This window comes from Oncorhynchus mykiss, chromosome 2 (assembly GCF_013265735.2).
Source record: "Oncorhynchus mykiss isolate Arlee chromosome 2, USDA_OmykA_1.1, whole genome shotgun sequence".
In the NCBI taxonomy this organism is placed as follows: domain Eukaryota; kingdom Metazoa; phylum Chordata; class Actinopteri; order Salmoniformes; family Salmonidae; genus Oncorhynchus; species Oncorhynchus mykiss.
The window spans coordinates 67475783-67488552 of NC_048566.1; the positions used below are offsets into that span (position 1 = coordinate 67475783).

General features: G+C 39.7%; 2 protein-coding genes across 3 annotated transcripts in view; one reads left to right on the forward strand and one right to left on the reverse strand.

Annotated features, from left to right (window-relative positions):
- The window catches only part of si:dkey-246g23.2 (solute carrier family 66 member 2), an 82886-nt gene extending 72642 nt beyond the window's left edge, over positions 1 to 10244 (reverse strand). Inside the window, exons 1-3 of one of the 2 annotated variants that reach the window (XM_021569669.2) lie at positions 9991 to 10244; positions 4883 to 5141; positions 4519 to 4652 (exon numbers count right to left, since the gene is read on the reverse strand). In XM_021569669.2, the coding sequence (XP_021425344.1) occupies positions 4519 to 4652; positions 4883 to 5091 (343 nt within the window). In that variant the 5' untranslated portion in view covers positions 5092 to 5141; positions 9991 to 10244. The other variant, XM_021569676.2, reaches the window with a different exon arrangement.
- Positions 10245 to 10345: 101 nt separating this feature from the next.
- On the forward strand, positions 10346 to 12423 carry hsbp1b (heat shock factor binding protein 1b). Its single transcript, XM_021569688.2, has 4 exons — positions 10346 to 10553; positions 11063 to 11129; positions 11613 to 11739; positions 12284 to 12423. Exons 1-3 carry the CDS (start codon positions 10509 to 10511, stop codon positions 11735 to 11737), a joined length of 237 nt encoding a protein of 78 aa, XP_021425363.1. The 5' UTR covers positions 10346 to 10508; the 3' UTR covers positions 11738 to 11739; positions 12284 to 12423.
- The last annotated feature ends 347 nt before the right edge of the window (positions 12424 to 12770 follow it).

Here is a 12770-nt window from a genome sequence, read left to right on the forward strand (position 1 = left end):
TTTATACGGAGACTTGATTACACACAGGTGGATTGTATTTATCATCATTAGTCATTTAGGTCAACATTGGATCATTCAGAGATCCTCACTGAACTTCTGGAGAGAGTTTGCTGCACTGAAAGTAAAGGGGCTGAATAATTTTGCACACCCAATTTTTCTGTTTTTATTTGTTAAAAAAGTTTGAAATATCCAATAAATGTCGTTCCACTTCATGATTGTGTCCCACTTGTTGTTGATTCTTCACAAAAAAACACAGTTTTATATCTTTATGTTTGAAGCCTGAAATGTGGCAAAAGGTCGCAAAGTTCAAGGGGGCCGAATACTTTCGCAAGGCACTGTATATGTAAACTTCCGACTTCAACTGTACAGTCCTGCTAATAACAGGGTTAGTAATATATCTGTGAGAATATCCAAGGGGCTTTTATATAATTCTAAATTAATAATAAATCGCTTGGTTTAAAAAATAATATTTTGGAGATGATGGTTTTCAAATAATGTAAAATGAGTGAGAAAAAGGCCATTCTTAAACATTGTTACTAATTTGTAAATAAAGCCAGTATGTTATTTAGAATGATTTATTTCCATTTGTAGAGGGAGAGAAACCAAAAACCTACAGTCATCTCATGTGTCTCCCAGGCGAGGCCAGCACGGGTATTGAACCAGCATCTGTAGCTACACAGCTTGCACTGCTATGCAGTGTCTTAGACCTTTGCGCCACTCAGGTGCTGTACAACATGACCGGTCGGAAGTGGCCTACAGTACTACAGTAAGAGCAAAATAAAATAATAAAAACCTTAGTATAACAACAGTTTTAGTAAGTATTACTGAAGTCGGGCACAATTATACGTTTCTATTTAGGTTTATGTCGCCCATTCATTGTCGGAATGAGACACAGTAGGACCCAAAAGCATAATCAGTGCTCTAACTCCTCTTTAGCACTGGTCTGGAGCAATGAAGTGGTGACGCGGGGTACCGTACTTAACCACAAATTACCTCTTAGTCCGCAGCATAATCGCAAAACTTTTAGTGGAGCAACCACTGTATGTAGTACGGTTACATGGAGACAGGTGCTGCTGTGCTGGCTGCCATAGAGCTGGATGTCCCTGAGGTAAGGAAAGTACAGCAGTGATTAGCAGGTCTCAGATGGGGAGCGAGGGGAGGGGATAGGTGGGGGGGTTAAGGGCTATTCTGAGTATTTACCATCACACCCCTCCATCCCCTCTGAAATCAGACACGTTGCCTGCCCTTCAGCAGAAGGAAGTAGCGTTCTTGTGTCGTTGACAGTCTACTGTAGTGTCTGTGGACAGGGTGATTAGGAGCAGTCAAAACAGAATTCTCTATTGGTTTGGATGCTGAGCTCCTGGGAGCACGAAGAGAATGGATGGAGTAAATAGTGTGACTCTCCAGCTCCCAACAGGGGACAACAAATTGAGACAGTCTGGAACTCTGCCTTAGAAGACTATACTCATGACAAGACTACCAGGAAATTAAACTCTCATTCCGACACACTCGCTCTCACATCCCCAGTAAGGATTATCTACAGTATAACACAATCTCAGACACGCGCGCATGGGTACTCCCCATACTTACTCACCGATATCTACACCATGAATAACCTCACCATGAATAACTTAACCTCTCTTCACTAATCAATCAACATGAAAGGTACATTATTAGTGCCAAGAAGTTAGGGATCTAATAACTTTTAAATTATTGGAATATTACGAGATTTAATTTCGTTCTCAGTCTGCAGCCTAATAAAAAGCTGCCTTAAGATTGGCTCTGTAATTGTGCTGAAAGAGATTAAAATCTGTGTGCAAACATAATTACCCATAAATCCAGTCCATAAAAGCTGACTGAGCATGAACTTGGACAGACTCTGGCCCTCCCGGGTCCCCAGTACAATGGCTACTAGAGTACAGCCAGTCACTCTAAAAGGGTCTTCACATACATGCTACACATATACTGCACTGTAAACTTGTGACCTTGTCACGTCTCGACCGCTACCTCAGAGGTAACGCACGACACAACCGTCCCCCTTTAAACAGAAGTGTCTCATTGAGTCAACACATAATAGCAAAGCAATGTTTTTGAAACAGCTTTGAGTTTTTACCTGAAATAGTAACAGCCGGATTCATTCTGTAAATGTCGCAGTGTTTTTTTTGTTTGTTGCTAGACCGCACTGTGACACTGAGGTCCAGGCATGAATCAACTTCCCAGGGAATTATTAATATTTTAAAATTCGCAAATTTGCTTTTACCTCATATAATGACTTCCATGATATTGATCAAATGAAGCCTGTTTTTTTCTAAGATAACCTTAAACTACCTACCGCATTAAAGTTAAGAGCAACCATCTAGCTATGGTTCAGCAAAACGTCAGCATTCAGCTACAGCCAGCATGTTTATGTGAAGATATAGAAATGATTCTGTTTCGCTAGCTAACGTTACCTAGCTGTGTAGCCTATATTACAATAATATGTACGACACTATGACAGCGTTACTCTACTTTTAGAGCCGTATGGAAGGGGTAAGCATTCATTATCGATATGCTAACATTACTTGATCATGAAGCATGTTGTTAGCGAGTAGGAGTCAGCGGTGTATTGTCAGCTAATTTAGAAAATAAACCCTTTATTTGCCTGCACATGCTTGTGGAATGTTGCATTATTCAAGAGTGTAATATGGTTTGGTTGCATGATTTAATATCGTAATACTGTACTTTTCAGAATAAAAGTTGTCCGATTGTTAAATAGTTTGTGCTAACTGGCTAGTGGCCATTGTGATAGTTATGGTCAATTTGAGTTGCGGACCAAGAATGTCGTGTTTGTTTTGCTTTTTTTTGCTTCTTTTTATAATTATTTATTACAAAAAACACAAGGGGTAACATTAAAGCATTAGAACATGAAGGACAAACAATACAGCATCAAGACACTATCAAAAATGTATCAGTCTTTCCGCAACAGAGCCATCCTTGTGTGTGAAAGTGCGTGTGCATGATAGTGATGAAAAAGTAAACTATGACATATTTTTCATGATCACAATCTTGTGAATCCCGAACCCTCCAAGATCCCCCCCACAGTTCCCCAAACATCTTTCCCTCAACCATTCGAGACCCCTCCCACAGACCCCCCCCCCCGAAGAAACCCCCCCCCAATTACATTCCCCACCAACAACCAAGAGAATGAACTGAAGAGAAAAAAGGAAAAGACAGAAGAAAACAACAAATGCAAAAAAATGTAAAAATAAAAACTAATTTAAAACAAAGGACATCAAGGAGAACTGAAATCATAACAGCAATGCCTACTTTATATGTTTGTGTGCAGGTCTGGCACTGTGTGTTCTTGTATGTGTTTATTTGAATGAGAGTGTGTGTATATGCATGGGTACAAACACCTGCACGGCATCAGCCTCAGGCAAATCAGCATTAGTTGTAAAAACCCTGCCACCGTGAAATGTAAGGAAAGGATGTAACGTGAATTGAAAAGTAGAAATCTCTTTCGGAACTCTGCTCCTCAGACTCTCAATCAAGAGTCGATGAGCAGCCGCTGCTCTGTTGACCGCAGCCGCTGTTCTCTTTTACGTGACAGCCATATGCATATATCCATCCAACATTTCCCCTTCTCACACTAATCCTCGTAATAATATCTAAAAATAATAATAAAATCACTTAATGATAGTGTGTGAGAGAAAGAGAGCAAGCGAGAAAGTGAGAAATAGAACAGCCACTTTAATAATGGGAATTGATGGGAAATGATGTAAATATATCACTAGCCACTTTAAACAATGCTACCTTATATAATGTTACTTACCCTACATTATTCATCTCATATGCATACGTATATACTGTACTCTATATCATCGACTGTATCCTTATGTAATACATGTATCACTAGCCACTTTAACTATGCCACTTTGTTTACATACTCATCTCATATGTATATACTGTACTCGATACCATCTACTGTATCTTGCCTATGCTGCTCTGTACCATCACTCATTCATATATCCTTATGTACATATTCTTTATCCCCTCACACTGTGTACAAGACAGTAGTTTTGGAATTGTTAGTTAGATTACTTGTTGGTTATTACTGCATTGTCGGAACTAGAAGCACAAGCATTTCGCTACACTCGCATTAACATCTGCTAACCGTGTGTATGTGACAAATAACATTTGATTTGATTTGATTTGAAGAAAGATATTCCAGAGGCCCAAGTGATTATACCTTCTCCTATGGCCCCCCCTTTAGGCAAGAGCTCAGTGTTGAAACAGAGCTCCACTACATAGGCTTATATGTACTGTATGTGATGAGTGATCATTTGTCAAATGTGATGAGCTGTAATTGGCAAGTACTGTACATGCAGCATATTTAGCCATATATATTGCCTCTCAGGTGATATTAAAGAGTGTGTGGACTTAATGGTTGGGACTTAATAAATGTGTAATACATGTGTTTTTACAGTAACCTACAAGTGAAGTAGGGATGTTTGCCTGATGTGGTTATGGTTTGGTTACCTGTGAAGTGGTGCTGGTTGGTGCTGATCCGATTGGCTTGCTGGATGTTGCAGCAGAGGTGGAGCATAGCTAGCATGGTGATGATCATCACCACACTCTGGAGGAGCAGAGTCAGTTCAAACTGCTTCCCTATCCTGTAGGTAGATATTACAGTAACTAATCAAAATTCAGTGTCTGTACAGACAATGCTCACTTCCTCTAACCACTTAGTTTTTTTCTATCCATATGTTTAATGTAAACACGATAACCTGCAAACTGCTGTATGCTCCCAAGTGATTTGTTTCAACATGTGAGTGAGCATTCAATAGTTTATTCTGTTCACTTTGAAAACAGTCCCAGTGACCTTTCTCTCCCCTGGCCTCACCAGAAGAAGATGCGAAGGATGTTGGCGATGAGCAGCAGCAGGCAAACACGGGTGGAGAATCCCTCAGTGTTGCTGCTCCTCTGGATCTCCTGGTACTGAGGCACGTAAGGCAGGGCCCCTCCAAACACCATCACACAGGAGGCTAGCCACGACAGCAAGGTCCACGAGCCCTCCATGTTCTCCTCCAGGATGCCCACCTCAATGTCCATCTCTAGCTAGGGCCTCACAGACGGCAGCCTGGCCTCAGTCACACCCAGCCCTGTGGAGTGGACAAACAGATACTCCTGATGACCAAGCTTAGAATTAAATAACATGTGTTGTTAGAGAACTTTACCTTCACCCTCTTGTACCCTTAAAAGATGAGTTACCAACAAACTGCATGCACCATCTCCCACTCAGTCAAGACTCAACAATGCCAATGCACCTCCATATCAAATTATTTCTGGCTAACAACCTTACTGTGATTATCAATTAAAATGGTCAAAAACGACAACAATAGCTCTTAGCAAAGAGACAAGTATTTTGCTAAGACTGTCTGGGTTGGTCTGAGTGGGGAGGCGGAAACTGAAAACTAGCCGTTATTGGCAGAGAAGTTAGAAACTCTCTCTTATTGGTCTATTAACTCATTTACTGCCTGGTGATTTCACCAAACAGGCCAAAACTCCAGCCCACCAAAACAGGCTGACATTTCAGACAGCCTTTTCAAACAGCTCTTACACTAAAGAGGCATTATCATTTTCACGAGGGCGAACGTGCATAAATATGGTAGAATTCAGATATGACGTCATTGTTCTAGCACTATCCACTAAGTTTTTCAACTAAGGAGCGTGATATGGTTGGTTCAATGTGCCAATACATCAGCACAATCTACTTAGTTTTTTAAAATTGACAAGATCTGGAAGATAAACTGTAAATCATGTACACTCTGCTAATAATCATATAAAAAATAAAGAGTAACGGAGAGCAATTTACAATATGGCAAAACAAGGAATTTATGGTAAGTGGATGGGGGCTGCCATCATTATGCACCTCCGCTTTTTCACAGTATCATTCCAACATCAGTGTAGAAATATACATACATACAGTTGAAGTCGGAAGTTTACATCCACTTAGGTTGGAGTCATTAAAACTTGTTTTTCAACCACTCCACAAATTTCTTGTTAACAAACTATAGTTATGGCAAGTCGGTTAGGACATCTACTTTGTGCATGACAAGTAATTTTTCAGACAATTGTTTACAGACAGATTATTTCACTGTATCACAATTCCTGCGGATCAGAAGTTTACATACACTAAGTTGACTGTGCCTTTAAACAGCTTGGAAAATTCCAGAAAATGTCATGGCTTTAGAAGCTTCTGGTAGGCTTTTTGACATAATTTGAGTCAATTGGTAGGTGTACCTGTGGATGTATTTCAAGGCCTACCTTCAAACTCAGTGCCTCTTTGCTTGAGATCATATGGTAAAATCAAAAGAAATCAGCAAAGACATCAGAAAAAGAATTGTAAATATCCACAAGTTTGGTTCATCCTTGGGAGCAATTTCCAAAACACCTGAAGGTACCACGTTTATCTGTATAAACAATAGTACGTAGGTATAAACACCATGAGACCACGCAGCCGTCATACCACTCAGGAAGGAGATGCGTTACGTCTCCTAGAGATGAACATAATTTGGCGCGAAAAGTGCAAATCAATCCCAGAGCAGCAGCAAAGGACCTTGTGAAGATGCTGGAGGAAACAGGTACAAAACTATCTATATCGACATAACCCAAAAGGCCGCTCAGCAAAGAAGAAGCCACTGCTCCAAAACTGCCATAAAAAAGCCAGACTACGGTTTGCAGCTGCACAAGGGGACAAAGATCGTACTTTTTGGAGAAATGTAATCTGGTCTGATGAAACAAAAATAGAACTGTTTGGCCATAATAACCATTGTTATGTTTGCAGGAAAAAGGGGGAGGCTTGCAAGCCGAAGAACACCATCCCAACCATGAAGCACGGGGGTGCCAGCATCATGTTGTTGGGGTGCTTTGCTACAGGAGGGACTGGTGCCCTTCACAAAATAGATGGCATCATGAGGTAGGAACATTTTTAGATATATTGAAGCAACATCTCAAGACATCAGTCAGGAAGTTAAAGCTTGGTCGCAAATGGGTATTCCAAATGGACAATGACCACCAGCATACTTCCAAAGTTGTGGCAAAATGGTTTAAGGACAACAAAGTCAAGGTATTGGAGTGGCCATCACAAAGCCCTCACCACAATCCTACAGAAAATTTGTGGGCAGAACTGAAAAAGCGTGTGTGAACAAGGAGGCCTACAAACCTGACCTCGGTTACACCAGCTCTGGCAGGAAGAATGAGCCAAAATTCACCCAACTTATTGTGGGAAGCTTGTGGAAGGCTACCGGAAACATTTCACCCAAGATAAACAATTTCAAGACAATGCTACCAAATACTAATTGAGTGTATGTAAACTTCTGGCCCACTGGGAATGTGATGAAAGAAATAAAAGCTGAAATAAATCATTCTCTCTACTATTATTCTGACATTTCACATTCTTAAAATAAAGTGGTGATCCTAATTGACCTAAAACAGGGATTTTTACTAGGATTAAATGTCAGGAATTGTGGAAACTGAGTTTAAATGTATTTGTCTAAGGTGTATGTAAACTTCCGACTTCGACTGTACATACACTACCGGTCAAAAGTATTAGAACACCTACTCATTCAAGGGCTTTTCTTTATTTTTTACATTGTAGAATAATAGTGAAGACATTAAAACTAAAAGTGTTATTCAGATCAAAACATTTTGTATTCTTCAAAGTAGCCACCCTTTGCCTTGACAGCATTGCACACTATTGGCACTCTCTCAACCAGCTTCATGAGGAATGCTTTTCCAACTTGAAGGAGTTCCCACATATGCTGAGCACTTGTTGGCTGCTTTTCCTTCACTCTGCGGCAAAAAGAAAAGAAAATCCCTGTAATGAGTAGGTATGTGTCACAAGTTTGGACAGGTACTGTATATAACAAACGAAAATAACCTTTTTGATTGCACTGGAGCTTTAAAACATGAGTCAACTTGCCACCCACACCCATTCTCTCACACCCTGATCTGAATGAAGGATATCCCAAAAAGCCCTCTGGCATATTACTAATGTCGCAAACCTGTAAAGAGACCAAGGTTTTCCTCTAAGCAACACTGCTATATCATAACCCTGAAGACAGACCCTCTGACACACTCTGCCTTGCCTCTCTTTGCTGGAACACAGAACTGCTGCTAAAGGGTTTAAAGCTTTGAGAATGCAAATGTTTCCAGAACAGTCCATGAGCTGTTACTATTGTCCTTCCATTTTACAGTAAACATTACTACTATACATACCACTACACTTGAGTTGCCTTTTCCATAGAGAGCATTCTTGAGGGGATAAGATAGCATTATCTCTCTCTTACTAGTCTCCTCTACATAAAATGCAGCACGCTGTCTTAATATTTGCAGAAGCCAAATATGGAGTCCTCTTAAATATAATGCATACAGAACTGCCAGTATTTACATTGGATAAAAAAATAAAATACAAAAATGTTTAAGTTTTCCCTCTCGGCCCAATCTCTCAAATGACTTTTGAGAGGGTAGAGTAAAACAAAAGTTCACCTTTTTCCCTAGGAAACCAGAGGAAGAATATTGAAACAACAAAATGTCACTTCTACATCTGCATTGCTTGCTGTTTGGTGTTTTAGGCTGGGTTCCTGTGTAGCACTTGGTGACATCGGCTGATGTAAAAAGGGCTTTATAAATACATTTGATTGACCAACCTTCTTAGGGTGTGCTGAAGAAAATATGGCTGTTGAACTGTTCTGAGCAATGTAGACCACAAGGCCCATATTGATACAATGTACACATTTGCCTTAATACTACCTCCTCATGTCCCCACAGAGTGACTGATCGAGACATCTAGACTAGAGCATAAACAGAGATACTTAATTACACTCTGCATAACTCAACTCTACTAAGTGTCTAAGTATGACATGATTTCTACCAGATCATGTCATACTTCCAGGATTCCTCTCAATGAAACATTCAGTAGGGGGAGGGCAGGCAATAAAGGAAGAGGGAACTGGGAATACAGAAAGAGTGGGTGACATTTCACAGGCAATAGATACTTTGGTGACATTCAAAGTCTGTCGGGGAAAATACACATTTTGTAATTTCATATAGAGCAGCATGTGAAACGTGAGTGTGCAAGAGCTCAGAGTCATTACAATTTAGCAAAAGGTCACAAGTTGAATGTTCTTTGCTTACTTTTTCAGTTGAACATTAAGCTACAGCGAATAACTGATAGACTATCCAATAATACCCCAAATAAAATGTTCCAGTGTTTTCTTTACCATGTGCTTTTAGGCTACAGAGTTTAGGTGTCATTCAATGTCTTTGTCATACTAGGATACCTGTGTTTGGAAGACTTGGGGGAAAAACACTTATGTCAGCAAAGCATGAAGGGGTTGGGCTTCAACATGCCTCAATGTACAGGTTAATTATCATATGCCTAGTTGCATGAAAAATTCCAAATATTCCAAAATTCCAGTGCCTGTACTACCCAAAATCTGAACTTTTTGTACAAGTTATAAAGTGAAGAAACCAGATTTTGTCTTGAGGAATAAAGACATCTCCCAGCAATGGATTCCCCCATTTCAATTTAAATCCCTTTAGATTGACTAAACACCTGGCAGAAGCTGTCCTTCAGATAATATTCCCGGGGCAATGTAGTAAGTAATCTGTACATCGACAGGATAATAAACTGGTAACACGGTGAAAGAAAAAAATTACCAAAGAATGAATACAAGACCATAGAAACATATATAATTGCAGCGTGCGCGCCGATAGACGGCCATCGACAGTTTCGCTTGGAGGAAATTGATGTACATTGTGTACACTAAGAAAACGTGCACATTTTCCTTTAGGTTTTAGGCAGCTGGCCTACCTGCATGGCCGGTTACGCGTATGGTCTTCGAATATCCTGAACAATGACTCAGTAACATAGAAAGTGAGAAAAAAAATAACTTTCTATTTACTTCAAATATACTGCGGTTGCAGACGTTGTTCCACTGAACATACCTCTTCCATTTACGCGCAGATTTATTGACAACTCCTCAGTCATGCGCTCCAACCTGTTCATAGACAAATTAGATATACCGTATACAGTATACTGTCTTCACAATTTGACTTCAACCAACGCAACTATTGGCTATGAGAAAACATCTATGGGAGTCACTGCATGACACAATGATTATTCGTTTCTCAAATATGGTGTCTTTATTATTGTCATATTACAATGCAGTTCACAGTGTTCTGAGTCCAACCTCTAGTTTTAATGTGTACACACGTGAAAACCACGGGATTATAATCAGTGTGGCCAGGTTATGAAGCTCTGCATACCAAAAAAAAACTCTATGTTCCACAATCCTCCATTCCGTCAGTTTCCTGCTTCAGTGTTCTCGCGAGACAACGTGTTTTGCATCTAGAGCTGCTGGTAGGGAAAGGGATCCTGAATTTATTTCAGCCAAAGCTATTTTTAGCTAGTTAGAGTTCATTGTACACCACTTCATAACACAAGTATCGTTCACAGGAAAAACATGGCAGAAACCGATCCAAAGTCAGTTCAGGACCTTACTAATGTGGTGAGTTTATTACAATGACAGTGTGGCTAGATAGCCAAATTAGATTGCTAACACCATTCAACCAGGCCTGGAATGGATATTTGTCAATGTGCATTAGCCAATGATTTCAATAGCCTATAGCCAATACATTGGATCGTATGAAACATCTCGGGAGTAGTGAATCGAACTCTACAACGATCAGCAAAATAGCTCATCACCACCAATGGCTCCTACTGCTGTAGCTTCATCTCCCATGATCATTCTGCATAGCTTGCTAGCTAGTGTAAACAAACTGATTACAAAACGACCAATTTGTATGTGCTTTGAATCATGCTAAATAAAGTTCGACCAAATGATTCTGAATTGACCCCAAACCAGCCTTGCAGTATAGGCTAATTTGCCTTTTGGACCATCTTCATAAATTGCATGCAAGAATGGTCACATTTGGTCATTGAATACCGGTAACTAGATATAACATCAGCCTGTTTTATGTTGATACTGCTCTCTAAACTGTGCCCTCATGTTGTTAGGTCCAGACGCTGCTGCAACAGATGCAGGACAAGTTCCAGACCATGTCTGACCAGATCATCGGGAGAAATATCCTTCCAGACATCTATCACTCAGAACTGTCAGTTCAGTTATGAGCTAAATGCACTGATCAGGAAGGGGACAGCAGCATCCCCCACATATTTAGGAAACTTGGTATGGGCCTAGATCTTTCAAATCATAAGGCCCATTTATAAATAGGGGTGTCATACAGTCACACCCCCATTATATTGCCAAACAACTACCTGTCTTTACTCCCTTTTGATGTTTTTTTTTAAACATAGGCTAAGTTGTCAAATATTGCTGGTAGCACTTTACATTACAGCACAGAATGAAACGGTAATAACATAGTATAGTAGTGCATAGGAGGAATACATTAGATATATGTCTTACCAGTTGTAGTCTGGGGAATATCTGTGGGTGGTTATCATTCATGTTATTATGGAGAGAAATTCCAGCCAGCACAACCCACTGGTCAGTGTTATCCAAAGGCCTATTATGGGCCGGCCCATTGTCTTCCTCAACCATGTTCACTCGATGAGATGAGCACCCGCATTGATGACCTGGAGAAGAACATTGCCGACCTCATGACCCAGGCGGGCGTGGAGGAGATAGAAGGGGTCAAAGAACCACAGATGAAAGAAGGGCAAGGGTCATGAAGGTAATTTGACAGCATCTTAATACATGTTTTCTATTTCTGTATGTTGCAATAAATTATCATTAGTACTCACCTTCTGGCACGCATCGCTGTATCCAAGTCAGTAGTAGTCCTGGAAAAATTAAGATTTTAGGTGAAAGAAAATATCTATAATTTAAGCTGTGTAAATATCCTGGCTGGCGAACATTGATATTTACCATTTAGAAAATGTCTTATGGGTAGTATTTACATGCCTAAATTAAATTATAGTTTAGGCCTACCTTTTGATGCCACTACAATTTAAGTTGATCAAATATGTAATTGATGGACAACTGTTTATTAGTTATAAGTCATTTCAAAATGAATTATTCAGAATCTCTGAACTTCCTTTGACTTGAATTGATGGAAAGTGCTTCGTAGGTCTATAGGTAGATGATTGCAGTAAGGAACTGTAAAAAATTGCTGTCATTTTACCAAATTAATTCCCGTCTGGAAAAGTTAATGCATCTCTCCCATACAGTAGATAAGTGTATGCTCAACCAACTAAAAAAAACAGTGTCAATTACAGGTTGCCAAGTAACAAGATGTCAAGGATTTTCTCCAGGAGTAGCACACTTTTCCACTGTAACCATTCATTATTTTGATTTGGCGTGTTGTAAAGTTATTTTTTATATAAACTATTGCAATAAAAGTAACAGTTCTTATGTAGTGACTTGAAGATTTATTTGAAATGTTGTATTTCCCTCAGAACTTTTCAGGCAAGCCAGTGATAAACAGCACTCTGTGCCAAGTAGAATGCATTCCAAATTCAACTGACTTTGGTTTGTATTAATAACTTTAATAGAGCAATCTTAAACCAGTCTCATTCTTAGGAAATAAATCAACATATTCGTTTCTTGTTTGCTTGTTTTAAAAAACAGCCCGAATGCCCTGAACCTACAGTGCCTTGCGAAGGTATTCGGCCCCCTTGAACTTTGCGACCTTTTGCCACATTTCAGGCTTCAAACATAAAGATATAAAACTGTATTTTTTTGTGAAGAATCAACAACAAGTGG

What these genes read in the sequence shown, in the direction of transcription:
- hsbp1b (XM_021569688.2), top strand. Translation starts at nt 10,509, where the DNA reads ATGGCAGAAACCGATCCAAAGTCAGTTCAGGACCTTACTAATGTG. An exon ending in TTCAGGACCTTACTAATGTG is followed by an intron (nt 10,554 to 11,062) that starts GTGAGTTTATTA and finishes TCATGTTGTTAG; the next exon opens with GTCCAGACGCTGCTGCAACA. An exon ending in TGACCAGATCATCGGGAGAA is followed by an intron (nt 11,130 to 11,612) that starts ATATCCTTCCAG and finishes AACCATGTTCAC; the next exon opens with TCGATGAGATGAGCACCCGC.